This window comes from Salminus brasiliensis, chromosome 14 (assembly GCF_030463535.1).
Source record: "Salminus brasiliensis chromosome 14, fSalBra1.hap2, whole genome shotgun sequence".
In the NCBI taxonomy this organism is placed as follows: domain Eukaryota; kingdom Metazoa; phylum Chordata; class Actinopteri; order Characiformes; family Bryconidae; genus Salminus; species Salminus brasiliensis.
Window position 1 is genome coordinate 18,147,760 of NC_132891.1, and position 18,403 is coordinate 18,166,162.

An 18,403-nucleotide genomic window follows, 5' to 3' on the forward strand; every position below is an offset into this window, starting at 1 on the left:
CTCTTCACATTCCTGTAATGCTTTTGCCATTTTTTGTGAAAAGCCTCGACTTGAACCTCTTCATACCGAATATAAATGAAATGTAAATGTGAATAATTGCGTAACTTCCAATGTAATCAAGTATGCAATTATGAAATGACATCTGGATAGCATTACGAAATCAAACTAATCTCCAGTTTTATGGGTTCAAAGAGGGAGGACAGTATTGTTAGTTAGTCCGTGGCCACAGTTATGTATCATGCTGTTGTGTCTGGACATAATAAGAGTCCGAATTCTGTGTTTGTCAAGTGTGTTTTCACATTGAAGGAATTTATTCAGGTAAAGGAAAGACAGGAAATATTTGGTGCAGTACTGAATTGGTTCATGTGGAACAGACAGCACTGAAGCAAAAGAACGCCCGTCAGGTAGTAGTGTGTGTCTTACATTGAGAAGCCTATTTCTTAATTATTTTTGAACCTGTGTTCCTTCCATGGAAGACAGTGAGAGAATGGAGTGTATGTTTGCGTGTGTGTGCCGCTAAAGATTAATAGGACATGTCTCTCCTATGCTGATGCTGACTGTGTGTGAGCGTGCGATTACCAAAATGTCAAGAGTTCATGGAGGCCTCTTTTGTCTTTAGTGACAATTTGAAGGCCTGTTTCACCACATATTCACAACATATTCATCACACAGTCTCTATCTATTCCTTTCATACATACAAATAACCTTACTACAATATCATGTAACAACTTTCTTTTCCATTCAAAATGGCTAATAAGTATATGTTCTTCACTTTTAGCATCAGGACAATCACTCGTAAACAAAACGTGGTTTTGGTGGTGGTTCTACACTTCCAAAGTTCAATGTTTTTAAATATTTAGTTTTAAGACTTTTCTGCTTCTGATTAATCCAAAACACACTGAATGATGTTGAGGTCTGGAGGTGGTCAGTCCATTGCTCTGAGATCACAATCAGCAGCTTCAAATATTCTTTCTTTTTTCTTTATTGCTTTTTTTCTCAGTAAAAGCATCATGATCAGCTCCATACAGAATGGTCTCTGACCACTGCAATGTATTGTATGTATTCCCCAAATTTAAGGACCCCTGGCCAAATGATTTGTTGAATTTCTAAGTACAACCACCCAGCGGCCTCTACTACCATTTATTTACTTAACTTCAAATTATTAGAAACATGACAAAACATTAAACATGGCATGTACACATTTTATATGGTAGGCTGTCGATCAATCTGAACTTGTTTTTATTTAGAAATTCAACATGTAATTGCAACATGGATGGGTTTCAATATCACTCTGTAGGGTTTCTGGTTAGGCTCTCATATCAACCAGACTATAATTCTGAAGGAGCAGAAAAGGCAGAAAAGGTACATAACAGACAGGATTTCAGTATTCTTCAAAAAAATATAGACACACACTTTCATGAGTCTAAAGCTAAAATGAGTTAGAACTCAGGTAAAACTGATTTTGCCCCTGAGTTCTGTTTGGCTGGCTGAGTCACACGACTGACTGAAGCTCCCTCAATTTCATAAAAGTTAAAGAGTCTGTAGGGGGACTGTGAGGTGTGCTGTTTAAGCTTAGATTAAACTTCAGGTTGGTTAAAACACAATTTTTAATCAGATCATATAAAGACTGGGTATCTCACACTTCCCGATCTCATACTAAACGACTAGGAATCATCCGATACACGACTTCAACCTGATGCTGAACCGAACTAAACATACCCTAAAACACATGTGCCTTGCGTTACCTAACAGAAGGAAATGTAAAAAACGCCTTTGGGTGAGGTTGTGGTGTGGGAAGATGTGGTCAGTGTGGTTTGTACAGGCTCCAGAGGGAGGTGAGTAGAACAACAAATATTGGAGGATACTTATGATGCAGGTGTTGGCTTCTTTAAATGGCGCTGCAGCATCAGTGCATAATTTAAGTAGGAACGTTCAATAAAAATACAAAACTGCCAACAAACTGCACTTTCCATGCTCAATTTTTATTGGGTCGTTGAGTCGAAAATTGAGTCTCTGACCAGTATACACTACTAGATTACGCTTAGGAGTCAGGATGAAAAAAAACAATCAACAATCTAAATCTGCATCTCTCACACGCTGCTCAACACAGCCTCAGTCAGACAGAGAATCAAGACTAAAATCAGGGTAAATATCACTTAGTGTAATTCATCTTAAGGTATGATATGGATTTATTAGCAGCACACAATCAGCTTAGTTACATTACAATTGAGTGAATGATGTAAAGAGACAAATGCAACATTAAAAAAAACACAACCTCTGAAGGCTACCAGAGAATCCTCCCTGTATAATACCTAGTAAAAGAAAGTAAGAAAGAGTAAGAGTGAGAGAAAGTTAGAGATTCCCAAGCAGTCTATTCTTCCCTCTACCCTAAATCAATCAAGCTTATCCCTTTTTAACTGATCAAACTGTTAAGATTTAAAACAAGAGCTGTACTGACCAATCCAACGTGACCACATGACAAAACATCCCTCACTAGACTCCATCTGCTCATGCTATAAACTCAGTGATCATTTGAAGCAGCAGGCAGTGCTAGAATCTTGCAGTGCAACAATTCTGTGCAGACTTTCGTATACGACTATATGTGTCCACCTGTATTATCACTATATTATGGGACTTGTTGACTCTAAAATGCACACACACACACCCTCACGCAGACACACACCCAGCAATCTGGGGTAGTGGGGTTGCCCCCACAAAGCGAGAGACATTTGCACTGTGTTGTTGACTCATCAGTCAGTGGACAGATCACCTGTATACACACTGCAGAGCAGACCACAGGAGGCGTGTCCTCTGGGATCGCTTAGCAGCAGCACTACATCAGACTATTTTTAACAGTCTTTGTTTTACTCCTCCTTAGACCAGTGGCTTCTTGAATGTGTGTGTGTGTGTGTATTCTGCATGCATGATCAGTGTGTGGGCATTGTTCTCATCTGCAGATGTTTGCTTTGTGTGTGTGTGTGTGTGTGTGGGGGGGGGGGGGGGGGGGGGGGGCTGGTGACTTTAGCCCTTTATAATTACTTCTGTTAATCCAGCGTGATCCTTGTGCATGTACATATTCCACTAACTGTATATGCAGTGTTTTCTACGATGCTCGGTCCAAACCGATTGAAATCCCCCTCAGAAAAGAAGGTGAGGGAGTGAAGGAACAGTGCTTTCTCCTTTTTCAATGTTCACGGCTGAAGTGCCCTTAAACAAGGCACCAAACTCGCAACTGTGACCACTGAGGTGGCTGCCCAGTGTTCTGGGTGTGTGTCCTCACTGCCTTCTACACTAGAGTGTGGGTTAAATTTCACAGTTACATACAGAGGCTGAATTCTGTTGTTCTGCTGTGCAATGGTGATCAAGTATTTCTTCTCTAGTAAAAGCAATGGTTCTGCAACGTACACTGTTACAAAAAAGGGTACAGGCAAAAACTCTTAAAACAATAAGTTCCACAAGGAGTATTTTAGGGCTGTCATTAGCAATTGCAATTAACCTATCAACTATTTTGTATTTCGACAACAAACACCTGTATGTCATCACATATGTAAAAGTTAAAAACCATAGCTATAAACTGTGCTAAACTAAAAAGGAAGGCAAAGAGAAGTCAGCCGTGCAGTTTCTATGTAGACCCCATATATATATATATATATATATATATATATGTAGACTACACAAGGAAATTTACCTCACAGCAGAAATAAAAATTATTACATAAAGTACATGTCCATCAACTCTAAGGCACATAAACACACAATGACGCAGTCCATCAATGAAGAAGCCCATATTCTGGCCTTAACATATTTTCTTATTCAACTGAAATTCTAAGCTAGCAGGCAGACGTGTGTGTAAAGAGTATTTTAGCAACTAAAAGAACAACAGATTTTCAAAAGCTTCTGCTAATGGTTACTGACTAGACAACACTTGTGTTTTTTTGTCATTTCTGGCCGTCCACCGTCCAGAACAGCACCTTGTGTTTTCTCCTCAGGTGATTGTGTGTTGTCTAGTGTGTTGTCAGTGTGAAACCACCTATTTGTTACATTTTAATCATAAGAATCCCATATGTTCGACGCCTTGGGTCTTTCATAACTACAAGAGTAAGACTTTACTGCAGCCACCATTATTTTTTTTAAATGGTAGCTCTGAACTGAGTTGACCGTCATTGGAGCACACAGCAATTATGTAGTGGTTTTAAGAAAGATTTTTTATTTTGTAAGTATTTTAGAAATCTGAAAAGCTAAATTCATCATAATAACAAAACAATGTGTTGATTTAAAATACTGATACTCTTTTTTAGCGTCAACTATGCCGATTAACTGCGTCAGCTCTAGATTATTTAGTAAAGTCAATGGTTCTATACAGAAACCATGGCAACTCTAAGAATGTTTAGATGGTTCTTTACCTGGTTTTAGAGTTACTTTGCAATGATGAAAAACCTTTGGTAGATGGCTCTCTCATTAAAGCTCCAAGAAGGGTTCCACTAAGGAACTCTTTCAGCACTATATGACCATGTAAAGACCATGTTTATTGTTCTCTTATTCTTATTCCCTCATATTTGTTCTTTTAAAGATACAGCATGGTTCTTAAGGTCCAACAGTGTACCTTTAAGGACGGTTAATGAATTCTTTTTCAGTGCTACATAGAACCTTTTTTGCTTGGAGTGAAAAGTACTCCAGGTGCATGGATGCCCAAGCTGGGTATACATCTACATGTGGAACTGTAGTATGTGGAATAACCTTCCAGAGTTAAAAAGACCTTGATGTGCATCATTATTGGATTAGTGGATTATTGGATCATGCAAATGCTTTGCGTAAACCAAACATCCACAGATGTTAGCATTACAAAGGACAATACAGTGAAAACTACAAATGATATACTGTGCAGCCCTTATGTGTGTGTATATATTTATATATATACACACACACACACACACACACATATATATATAAAGTATGTGCTGTACGTGTGTGTGTGTATCTGAGAGTGTCTCCCTGTCACTGTATGGCTGGCCAAGTTTTGGAGCGTGACAGAATCCAGAGCTGGAGGACGCAACACAGCACAATGAGCTGCAGCCTAATGCGAGCAAACCCTGTGACATTTCCTACACGCTTCTATTTTCTCTCCTTCTCCACTCATTCTCTACTCGCGCTCTCTCTCCCTGCATTCTCCTCATCTTGCTTTCTCTCTCTCCGAATGTGCTGTGTGTCTGATCCCCATCCAGCTCTGGCACTGTTCAGATCCCATCGGGACAGAGGGCAGGGGGAGCAGCGAAAAAACACACACAGGGGAAAAACAAAAGCAGGAGTGTTGCAGAGAGCAGGAGGTGGAGGAGGCACGGACACTGTCTGAGCTACGATAGAACAGAGAAAGAAAAAGACTGAAAGAGAGACAGAGGCTGAGAGAGAGAGAGACAGAGAGAGAGAGAGAGAGAGAGAGAGAGAGAGAGAGAGAGAGAGAGAGGAAGAGAGGCAGACGCAGGCAGTCTGGTCAAAGTGGACTTAATATTCATGACCTCTTCAGCTCCTCTCTAATTAAACTCTTTCAAGTCTCTCAGCCGCCTGGCTTCAGTCATTAAAGCTTCTTCGGTCATTAAAGGAAGCGGTGAAAAAAAGAGATACGCAAGGCCGGTGGATGAGGAGAGGACGAGTATGCTCAAGTGCATCTGGTCTTGGCCAAGCATCGAGTCTAACAGCTCTGAGGACAGACGGGCAGTACGCAGAGAGCCGTATGCACGCTTGGCGAAGTGTAGAACACACACACACACACACACACACTCACACTCACACTCACACTCACTCTTTCTGGCTGCCAGGCTGTCAAAGTCACCAACAAATTCATCAGGATGAAAGCTGCACAGTGCTGGAATACATGACAGAATCCAGAGTGTGTTTCAATGTGTGATAATGGTGCAGTCCATTAGCTAACGATGTTTGCAGGCAAACTGTTAGCTGTGTGGTTTGAGGGTGGAGCAAATGACAGGCCTCATAGGTAGCTCAATTTAAATCGCTGCTCTCTAAAACTCTATAAGTGTGAAAGTGTACACATGGCTACTAGGGGTGTAAGAAAATATCAATATACTGCAAAAAGTACTTCAAATTACAGTATTACAGTACTCAAAAACACAGTTTACATTTTTAATACATGCTCTGGAGTCGATGGGAATTTTTACCAGAACAATCTCAGCTCTCTCTATAATGAGATTTGAGAAATTCTTCATATTTCCTGTACAAACATGCCTTCACTCATGTGGACGACTTGTTTTGGTGCTTGAAATTGTCTACCAGAGTTAAAGCTTCACAAAAGTACAGGACTACAAAATGAAATAGCATATACTTGATGAGAGGCAGAAGACAAGTTTCTGAGTGCCCACTGCTCAGTTTCACACCAAACCAAATAGATGGATGCATGAATCCTCCAATTACTGATGAGAGGCAGATGACAAACACACAAATCCACCAGGCCGAGAGGCCAATCTTCACAGCCTTGGTCATGTACAATCTGCCAATACCATGCAATGGAAAGCGTGGGCTCTACAGATTCACGAAATGATAGATTTGTATTATTGCAAAGATATTAATAAAAACATCAGGAAATATCAAATTTGACATGCCAGTGCATTCGTAGACTCCAGAGGTTAAAACCCAGACCCTTGTGCACACTGCCGTTGTCTTCAGAACCCACTGTTGGGAATATTCTTGTAGTACTTGAGTCCGCTTTTGGTCTCATCTGGGTCTCAACATCAATAGGAATCAGTCTTGTCCCAGTCTATATCACTGTGTACAAATCCATGAGCTGCCGAGCTCAACTCTGTACTCTCTCTCCATTAAAGCCACCATACACTGGGTAGCGGACACACTGCACAAGCTACATAGAATGATAAACGCCAGGTTCATGCAGACACTAATTTCTCACGTTTGGTATTAGCTTACTACTGAATCTCACTGTGTTCGAGGTAAAAAGACCAGGCTACTAAGGTTATGTGAGTAACAGAACTTTAGCATTTGTCTGTTTAAATCTCTGAGTAAATTTAAAGCCACATCATCTACTATGGCTTTCTTGGGTCTCTATATGACTTTCATTTGTTGTTGTAATGGCAGAATGCTGACTGACACATTGGAATTGAGTAGTGGTCGGTGTTGTTAAGTGCTGGCATGTGTTGAGGATCTAACTATTCTATGTCATGGTGGCTTAACTGAACTGTTATGTTTTCATATATAATAATAAAAATGTATGGAATGAATGTTGGTGGTTTATATTCAGTTGACTTTATGTGATGACTTCTGATTAAGTTATAGAGAAGAAGGGAAACAGAATTGTCATCATTTGATCCCAAAAGATACATATATCAGATATATATATCTGTTCTCAGTATTGACTTGGATTTGACTTCTAAAAAATCTTGGTGTGGACTCGATGTGTCCCGGTCTTGTCAACAACAACAACATTAGTTCTAATTGCTTACAGTATCACAAAAGGTTGAATCTCAAGCCTGGTATCGTAAAACGTATCGTACTGCCAGGTTCTTGACAATACACAGCCCTAATCATGGTCCCAAAGCACAAAACAATGTACAAATTATCTGCAGTGTTAAAAACTGTACTAATCATTTCTATTGAAAAGCTTCAGTGTACAATAAGGTCATTGCTCAGTCCTCCATCATGTATAGACAGAAAGCCTGCCTCCTCAAGACTCACACTGGGGATCCTATTTTGGGAGACAGCATGTGTGTGCGCGCGTGTGTGTCAGAGTGTATGAAGGGAGGAGGGTGGATAAGGAGTGGTGGGAAGGTGGGGGGACAGGATGATTTGTTATTGAGCCCATGCAGACGGAGTGCAGACAGAACCTGCGGGTCGCATCCCAAACCGCATCTCCATAAATAGCGCGCGCTCCCATCCAGGCTCATCTCTCATGCACAGGCTTAATGTGATTCTGCCATTGCTCTTTCCACAGCCCGACAGACCCCCGCAGACGGAACCGAATTAGGCTCACTTTACCTGTCTGCAACTCCCCACCTGCTGAATGAGTTAGCACAAACTTTTTTTCTTTTTTTTTCACTGTGTGAATCTCAATTAGCTCTAAATTAGCTAAAATGAGCTCTAAATGAGTTAAAAACAACAGAAGTTGCAGTTTTCAATAACAATAATTAGGGTAAAGATGCGTGAATGTCTCAGTATTGGCAGACAACTACATTGGGGAAAAAAAAGCTGGCATAGGACAGATCTATTTTTAACCAATATTTTAATAGCATATTTATATAAATGGGGATGTTTTAGGAATTAGGGCCAACCCAGGCAGATTTGAATGGATCTCCTATTTTAAGTCTGATCTACATCTGATCCTTTCCTTTACTGCTATGCCACTGTTAGATGAACAAAGAAGTTTAGATGTCCAGAGTTTTGGTATAATGACTAAATTTAAGCCTCCAGACATGTCAGGCTTCCTTAAAATGTGAGAGTTGTGTTTTCTGTTTGTCTATTTTCTGTGTTTTTTGGCCATGCTCCCAAATCTACCAGCATGTCTTTCCCTCTTAAACTACAGCTGGTTAAAAGCTAAACTGCTCGGAAACAATCCGACATACATTGGCTGTTTCACACGCCTTCTCTGCTTTTCTACTGGAATTAAACAGCATGTGCATGGACGTGTGGCCATATATGAGGAAAAAAAATATATAATAATATATATAATATATATATATATATATATATATATATATATATATATATATATATTATGTAAATAGTCTAAAAAACCAAAAGATATCAGTTAAGTTTAGTCCACTGAACACAAAGTGATTTTACTGTAGCATTTAAAACTAACTGTTTTAACTGTATTTAAAAATGTAGGCTACAAACTACAATATATTAGTTCAGAAGGTTACATTATATACATTGTCTGTCAGTGTTAACTGGCAGCATGACCTACAGTAGCAATGAAAATTATTCAACCCCACTTGCAAATTAGATTTACTAGCAAAATGAACAAACTTTCAGCTGTTTGCAATAAACCAATCAAACAAGAAATATCTAAACACAACTAATATGATAAGTGTTTTCTCCTAATTCTACACAAAATGCTACTTTTAATGAATACTACAGTTTACTCAGGTCTTCATTTGTTGCATCAGGTGTGCTTGAGATCATCAAATACAAATCAAATACCTGGACTGGCTGAAGGGTTGCTGACTGTGATTCAATTGCAAGTTCTAAGTTAAAGGAACACTGGCTACACCACCTGGACATGGTTGGAAAAAGAAGATATCAGTGGCTGCCACCAGATTCCTGATGTCAGCAGACACTGAGGTTTCAGTTTGCACAGTAAGGCGAGTACTAAACGCTGAAGGTCTCTATGCTCAAAAGCACAAGAACAGTCGACTCCAATCAGCTTACAACCATATAAATAAGCCACTCGAGTTTTGGGATTCTGTTCCATGAAGCGATGAAACAAAATGGGACTTTTCAAAGCTATAGATCAGTGGTATGTCTGGAGGAGGAACAATGAAGCATATGCTAAAAGAACGCCTTGTCTACAGTAAAGCATGGCAGTGGATTAGTGCTGTTCTGGGGCTGCTTTGCTTCCTCTGGCACTGGAAACCTGCATCAAGTACAGAGCAAGACGGATTCAGTCACGTATTAGTAAATCCCAGAAGTAAACATCTAGCCTTCCAAGGAGAAGGGCCTTCCAAGGAGACATTGAGAAAAAAAAAGTTTGGCTTCAGAAGAAGTCCTGGAGGATTCTGGAGTGGCCATCTGTCGGCTATGCATCACATTTGCAGCAGGTCATAACAGCAAAAGGGTGCTCCACTAATCCACTAAAGTACTAATGACATTTTGTGTTCAATTTAAATAGTTTAACAAATAAGTTCTTTCTCCAAATTGGTCTTGTTCAGTTAATTTACTGCTTCAAATTGATTTATAAATCTATTTATTAATCAATTAATTAAATAATCAGGATGCTTTTCTTGATATTTTATATATGTAGTGTACTATCAAAAAGCACAATGTTTAGGCAACGCTTTGAGTTACTGCAGTGAAATATCATTGTTTTGTTTGTTTTACTGCCTCCATAAATACAAAGACTTTTTCTCTGTAAAGCTAATCCAATATCTACATTTTATTATGTATATACCATATATTAGCATATATAATGTATCACTATCAGCAGAAATGTGCGTAAAAAATTTTGGATACTGGCATTGGTCAATAATTTCCATATCAGTGTGCACCTAATGATAACAAATTTCATACATTTTATAGAATTATTTTGTAGCTCACTGAAACAGGCATAGAAATTTAGTCAGAATTGAGAGTTCTAGACAGAATCATACCACAACTGTGTTTACAGTAGAAGAGGAGATACTTCATTATAAGGTTTTACCCCCCCCCTCCCCCCCCTTTTATGGATGGTCAATGGCACTGCACCTCTCCAACCCTCTACCCTGATCCTACGTCACTGACCTTCACAGACAAAAACAGGTATTCTAACATTACAGATAAATTGTTTAGTAGGAGCAATATAATGGTAATTATATTTTAATAAAGTACTAATAAAGTACTAAACAGAAGTACTTTCATAAGTTATTAATCCTTCAACAAGAACCACTTTTTAAACATGGCTAAAGAAAAAAATTATGATTAAGCAGCGCTAAAACTAACGCTCAGACATTTTCCAGCAGCCCAGTTAAAGAACAGTTTTTATTTCCTGACATGAAAATGGAATAAATCTATTGATATAGAATGTGAAAATAAATGTAAATGATTGCATGATTACATTATATGTAATTAAATATATTACTCATATGACATATAATTAAATTTGTATAGCACTACAAAATGATGGTAATAACTCTCAACTAAGAGACAAAGAATGTCTTAAAGCACGAAAGAGCGAGAGCCAGAGAGATGTGATTACAGGCTGGGCCGAAGGCACTAGAAATAATAAGATGCGATGTCCGACCAATCTGTGTAAGTTCTAATCAGTGAGGCAACAGCCGGTTAAATGTCTCAAGTGCCATGATGGGGACTAAATAATCACACCATCCATAGAGCTCTCTCTGTCACCCCTCTTCTCATCTTTTTCATCTCCCCATCTTTCCACCCCTCCTCTCAGTTAATCTGAGGGCTAGGGTGGGCTCTAAGCTCGGAGCACATCATTCAGGTGTGGATCAGAGCAGCAGTCTGAGGGAGAAGAGTGTATCTAGGTTTGTCTGAGAAACTCAGAAATTGTTCATAGAAGCGTATGTTTATGCATACAGTGCACACAGTTCATTTTTACCTTTCTCTCTCTATATATACCTCTGGGGCCTCTGCAACATGTTGGCATGGAAAGCAGTGGAGAAAAAAGCCCCAAATATACTGTGAGTTCTACAGGAGCAACTAGCTTATATTCAAACTCACCGTTCTGAAAGAGGATAATCAGAGATTATCGGATATCCATTTACTGAAATATATGTGCATATGTACATATACAGTACAGGCCAAAAGTTTGGACACACCTTCTCATTCAATGCGTTTTTTGTATTTTCATGACTATTTACATTGTAGATTCTCTCTGAAGGCATCAAAACTATGAATTAACACATGTGGAGTTATGTACTTAACAAAAAAAGGTGAAATAACTGAAAACATGTTTTATATTTTAGTTTCTTCAAAATAGCCACCCTTTGCTCTGATTACTGCTTTGCACACTCTTGGCATTCTCTCAATGAGCTTCAAGAGGTAGTCACCTGAAATGGTTTTCCAACAGTCTTGAAGGAGTTCCCAGAGGTGTTTAGCACTTGTTGGCCCCTTTGCCTTCACTCTGCGGTCCAGCTCACCCCAAACCATCTCGATTGGGTTCAGGTCTGGTGACTGTGGAGACCAAGTCATCTGCCGCAGCACTCCATCACTCTCCTTCTTGGTCAAATAGCCCTTACACAGCCTGGAGGTGTTTTTGGGGTCATTGTCCTGTTGAAAAATAAATGATGGTCCAACTAAACGCAAACCAGATGGGATGGCATGTCGCTGCAGGATGCTGTGGTAGCCATGCTGGTTCAGTGTGCCTTCAATTTTGAATAAATCCCCAACAGTGTCACCAGCAAAACACCCCCACACCATCACAGCTCCTCCTCCATGCTTCACAGTGGGAACCAGGCATGTGGAATCCATCCGTTCACCTTTTCTGCGTCTCACAAAGACACAGCAGTTGGAACCAAAGATCTCAAATTTGGACTCATCAGACCAAAGCACAGATTTCCACTGGTCTAATGTCCATTCCTAGTGTTTTTTGGCCCAAACAAATCTCTTCTGCTTGTTTCCTAGCAGCTATTTGACCATGAAGGCCTGATTTGCGCAGTCTCCTCTTAACAGTTGTTCTAGAGATGGGTCTGCTGCTAGAACTCTGTGTGGCATTCAACTGGTCTGTGATCTGAGCTGCTGTTAACTTGCGATTTCTTAGGCTGGTGACTCGGATGAACTTGTCCTGAGAAGCAGAGGTGACTCTTGGTCTTCCTTTCCTGGGTCGGTCCTTGTGTGTGCCAGTTTCGCTGTAGTGCTTGATGGTTTTTGTGACTCCACTTGGGGACACATTTAAAGTTTTTGCAATTTTCCGGACTGACTGACCTTTATTTCTTAAAGTAATGATGGCCACTCGTTTTTCTTTAGTTAGCTGATTGTTTTTTGCCATAATATGAATTTTAACAGTTGTCCAATAGGGCTGTCGGCTGTGTAGTAACCTGACTTCTGCACAACACAACTGACGGTCCCAACCCCATTGATAAAGCAAGAAATTCCACTAATTAACCCTGATAAGGCACACCTGAAAACCATTTCAGGTGACTACCTCTTGAAGCTCATTGAGAGAATGCCAAGAGTGTGCAAAGCAGTAATCAGATACAGCATTACAGAACATTTTAAGCACCTAATGCACCAATTCAGAAGCTCCTGATCTTGGCAGTAAGTGTTTATTTGCTCAGTAAAACACTAATATTAGAATAAATACAAATAATATTCATAGAAAAAGTAGTGGTTTCATTAAAACATCTCAGAAAGTTCTCCTGGGAGTCTAGTATTATTTAGAATTCTCATCCAACACCTGGATTGGTAAATCAGTGCTTAATGAGGTTAAATCAGGTGAGCTGCTGTTGGAATTGAACACATCTACGTGCTGGCTGGGGATGGCCAGAAGAAACCTGGAACCAAGCGTTGTTTTTTAAACTAGCTCAGAAGAGCTCAAGAACTGCTTTCTTCAGAATGGAAATACTCTTAAACACTCTCCAACTAAATAATGTGCTTATGTGCCTACATTTTTTAGTTCAGATTTTTAGATTTGAATCGTATCGAAAGATTTAATTAAATAGACGTATATATACTGTATATTTGAAAGTTATGTTCATGTAAGAGGTTTTAAACTCAATTAAACTGTAGAATCTCAAACAATGCAAACATTATAGTTACCAAGAATTATTTGCAGTTTCTGGTAATTACCTCTGGGTTTTCTAAATGTTCATTAGTACTCTATAACAAAAAATTATAAAATAAAAAATAACAAAACTTTATTATCTCATTATGATTACAATAGGTTTGGATTCATTTTAAATGGAAAGGCAAAAAGGACTATCAGTGTTTTGTGTTTAAGTTTACCAGTTCAGCCTGCACTGCTGTGATATAGGTAAATGAGGGGGTGAATCTCAATGGTGTCCCCAGTTACACGACCATAGTCTTCACCTCATATGTAGTAATTCTGGCCACAAATGTATACACTTTGGAATGTAATAGGCTTTTTGTACAGACATGATACATGTTCATGCGTGGGGGCACTAGAGTCTTATTATGATTTGCATGAAATTCATCAATAAATTAACAGTCTGTTTGTAAGCTGAGCAGGGAGCTGAGAGCTGTTTTCACAGTAACTTGGTCAATAAACATTGAACACAGGCCTTAATCATCTTAACGATACATTTTAATTTTAATCATATTTTAGGTTTCATTTATTTAATAATTTACTTTGTATAAAATCTGAAAACGCATCTTCTTTACTTGTGTTTTCTTTTTTCTCTTTTTGTTCTCAAAATATGTTTGATGTTTTATTTTATTAGTAGCCTGGACTAATTATGAATGGCTCAACACTGTTGTCACTATTTGTTAATGTTAGCTTGTTTTTTTCTTTGTCAGCATTAAAGTCATTTAACTGGATCTTGACAAAAGTCAGGCAAATACCCCTGCTCCAACAAGGAAAACTAGATTGGGACATGCCTAACTGGCTCACCTTTCACTCTCTTTCTCTTACTTACACACCTCACTTACACCACTCACACACATGCATGCACACACTCACAGAGCCACAGAGAGACATGAGTGGCAATTAACCTCAACGATGAGGCTTTAGTCTTCTAAAGGACACCCCATTTTTCAGGAAAGAGCTAAATCAACCACTGACATTTTGGCTCTAATGGAATCGTACGACTTATCCTTGTATCTCCATTTTTCACTTTTGACAAAACCTGAATCAGACAGTTGGTTTTTACATTGTGTCAAAATGTCGTGATGAAAAGACCAACAAAAATGCTCCAAATGAATTGGAATAAAATCTTTTTACATTGACTGCCATTGAAAGGTTTTTCCCTTTTCACGTAAAGTTGCGATTTTGGAAATCCAAGGTTTTTGTGAGACAGCGACGATATACTACTCTGCTGAGGACCACAATTTAGATCCTCTAAGGAGCTGCGGGTCCTCCGAGCCGGCAATCGGCCTTGGTGCAGCATGAACAATTACCAGGTGTTATTACCCTGTCTGCCACACCGCCAGAATATTGTGACACCGTCTAACACGGAAATCAGACACATTGTAATTACTGAGTACTGCGTGCTGTCTGAGAACCAGGCCTCCATATCTTCATTTATATATGTAAACACTCACCCACAGCAGGGGAAGCAAGCAAGGAATGCAAGCTTCAGACGATGTGTGGGTGGACGATTGTCTCATAGCCACAGGGACAAGCTGGTTAAGTACCTTGATTGGTTGATGATTCATAAGTTTCGCAATGATCTGACTGGCTGAGAAGCAGAGAATGGGTGGACTTACCAAGAACAAAGATCTTGTTTCCGCGCAGGAAGGAGGAGGCTCCATAGCGAGGCGTGGGCATGGAGGCCAGAGACAACCACTGATCCTTCACCGGCTCATAGACCCTCACCAGAGCCTGAGGGCTGGTGTCTGATCCCATACCACCCAGCGCATACACCTTTCCATCTGAAAAAGAAAGACAGAGGTTTAGAGACGATGATAAAATTCATAGCACTGCTGTAGTCCCCTAAAATGCGATTCCTTCATGGTTGTCAAACAAATAAATGACACTACAGATGACTGAGTGGATATGAGTTTCTATGTCTACAATGAATGTGCTCAATCTCTCTGTTTTCCTCCCTTCATGAGGTCTTCTGAAACACCTGCTATATCGATTTCTGCACTCAGTGTTTCTTCTACAACACTCAGGGGGATGAATCATTATTCAACATTTCAACATTTCTACAATGACATACCCCTGGAACAACACTGTGGACTGTGATCACTTTTTGCTACCAGCAACATGGCAGACAAATGGATACTATTGGCTAACACACTATGCCATTCCATTGACTTTTCCTGTTTTATATGTTACTATAACAGAATGACTGTTTCCACGTAAATAATGCAATTTCACTCTTCTATAACCTCTACTCTGACATGCAAAACATATGATCTAGCAAAGATGAATATGTAGTCTTTGTCTTGCAAACCACAATTTTAAGCAGTTAGATGTGAATGTTTGCCTTTTAGTTGCCAAATCAAGAATAAGCCCTTAAGTGATCCAAGTGTATGCACCTGCTCGCTCAGAAACTATAGCAGTACATCCAACAATAAAGGCAGCTATTATTGCATTCTTATTGCAACTCTTGAAGTAGCATTATGTAGCATTTCTACCTTAAAAGCTTCAACATCATGTTAATGTTCATCTGACCGTGATAAGGAAAAGAGAATAGCGCCGCTATTGTTGCTTCTCAAGACTGCAGTGTGTAACTCTGGTGAAGTGGGCAGGACAACACTTGTGAGAACTAAGTAACACTGTGTAACCAGAGTCAAATTCAAGTCCTGCGATATTCCTCTACCACCTCAGTCCACATGCATAAATCAAAAAAATAGTCTTTATGCATAAACACAAGAAAAATATGTATATGAACCTTTAAATGAGCTTTATATAGCACTGATAAGATTTCAACTATAATATAAAGCTTATAACTGTTATTATTACTATTTACAGTTTTCCCCCATATCCCTGTGTTTCTAATGCTTGCATTTTTTATTAGACGTTTATATTCATCTCAGTAATGTGGGTTTGGCAGGTTAGTACTCAAAATATTAACATTCATTTGTTTTGTACTAACAGGATACTGCATACTTTATACTAGTTAGTAATTAGCATGCAATTGGGATGCATCCATTAATTTTAGCCAGTCAAGGCAGCACTGCGGTGACACTGACATGGTGGTGTGTTAGAGTGTGTTGTGCTGTGGGCAGTGTCCTGTGACCACTGATGAAGGACTAGAGGATGACTAGCACAAACTGTGCAGCAACAGACAAGCTTCTGTCTCTGACTTCACATCTACAAGGTAAACCAACTAGGCAGGAGTGTCTAATAGCATGGATTAGTGAGTGGACCCAGTGTTTAAAAACTCCAGCAGCACTGCTGTGTCTGATCCACTCATACCAGCACAACACATACTACAACGTACACCACCACCATGTCACTCTCACTGCAGTGCTGGGAATGACCCACAACCCACATAATACCAGCTCTTTGGTGGTCCTGTGGAGTCCTGAACACTGAAGAACAATGTGAAAGAGGGCTAACAAATTAGAGACACAAAGTGCTCCTATATGGTAAGTGGGGCTGATAGAAAGGGACACTTTTCTGGTATGACTGTATACTTTACCTTGCCCATGCCCATAACATGGTCATGCATATGTCCCAACTGCTCTGTGAAAAGAAAATCTTTGAATGTATATATGGCCTATAAGACCAGGTTAAACACTTGCCTGCATTAGTTTAGTTAAAGCCCTTATAAAAATGATAGGTAACATATAGCCTGATTAATATCGACCTACTCACGTCATACAATTCAACACAGCCAGTGTCAAAGAAAGTGTCGTATCCCTTGACAATCCACTGAGAGATACGTGACAAAAATCATGCCTGAGGGGAATGTGAGCAGGCCAAAAAAGAATCGATGGTGAAAACATGCTGACAGTGACACTTAAGCCTGTCCTTGGAAAAGTCCTTAAGAAGAAAGTTGAAGTCAGCCCAGTAGTGACATTAGAATATGAATAAGGGAAGGGAGAATATGCTACCTCAGCAGACACACACAGTGCTACCCTGCAGCAAGTCCACAGTCTGTTGCCGGTACTACTGTGTGTGTGTGTGTGTGTGTGTGTGTGTGTCAGGGAGAGAGACAGACAGCGAGACAGAGAGAAGGAGGAAAGAAGGGAATCATGCAAACAGCCTAGACTAACAGAGGCATCCACAGGAAGTGAAGACAGCACTGTCCAGCACTTGTAAACCCCCTCATCTGTTAAGAGACACCACGTTTGTTCCTGTCCGTTTACCTCCCTCCCTCTCTCACACACATCCAGGAGAGCAGTGGTAGTTGCTGCTGACTCAGGTGTCTCCGCTAACCTGGGACAGCAGTCTGTGATCACAGTCTCAGCAGTGAACAAATGAGCGAAAGGGAAATGCATGGTGGCGTAGACAGGGCGGGAGCAGAGAGACGAAGCGCCTCTGCAATGAAACTCCCACACTGCTGTCAGCGGCTCGGCTGGAGCCACACTATCTCCATCAGTTATGAGGCATGTTCTCAGTGTGGTTTAGCTCTCCTGCAGAACAGATGTGTGCTCCTCCTCGACATTCATCACTCCACAGGAGGCATGGTGAGCCCGATCTCTCCCACACACCTTGATACTCTGACCCTGTCCACGCATAGACTGACATTTTTGCCATTTGAGGTCACTGAAAAGCTGCCCATTTTCTGTGTGGGCGGTCAGTGAGATAAAATGCATTCTTTGGAGCCCTATTCAGCGCTGGCATTACCATGCTTCTTGGGTAATCTGATCTTAAGTGGCCAGCACAAAGTACGGGTGTAAATGGAGTGCAGTGCGTTCAGAGACACATTGTGATGCACTCACAAAGTAGCCAGAGATCATTCAGGTTGTAGCATGGCCTGTTCCCACCATTCTGCACGTTTGGTGGGTGCTCCCATTATATTCTGCAGGGCCGTTTAGTTATAACAGCAGGTATGAATGCAACTGCTAAATCGGTCGTGAGGTGGAGGCAGGTTTTAGGTGCAGTGAAGCTTTATTGCCAGGAATGCGGGTGCCAAAGAAACCTCAGGAAAACCAGT

General features: G+C 40.1%; 1 protein-coding gene across 1 annotated transcript in view; it reads right to left on the bottom strand.

Annotated features, from left to right (window-relative positions):
* The window catches only part of klhdc8b (kelch domain containing 8B), a 136,721-nt gene that overhangs the window by 44,249 nt on the left and 74,069 nt on the right, over positions 1 to 18,403 (bottom strand). Inside the window, exon 3 of the mRNA XM_072697262.1 lies at positions 15,057 to 15,221. Coding sequence (XP_072553363.1) covers positions 15,057 to 15,221 — 165 coding nt within the window. The remainder of the gene's footprint in view (positions 1 to 15,056; positions 15,222 to 18,403) is intronic.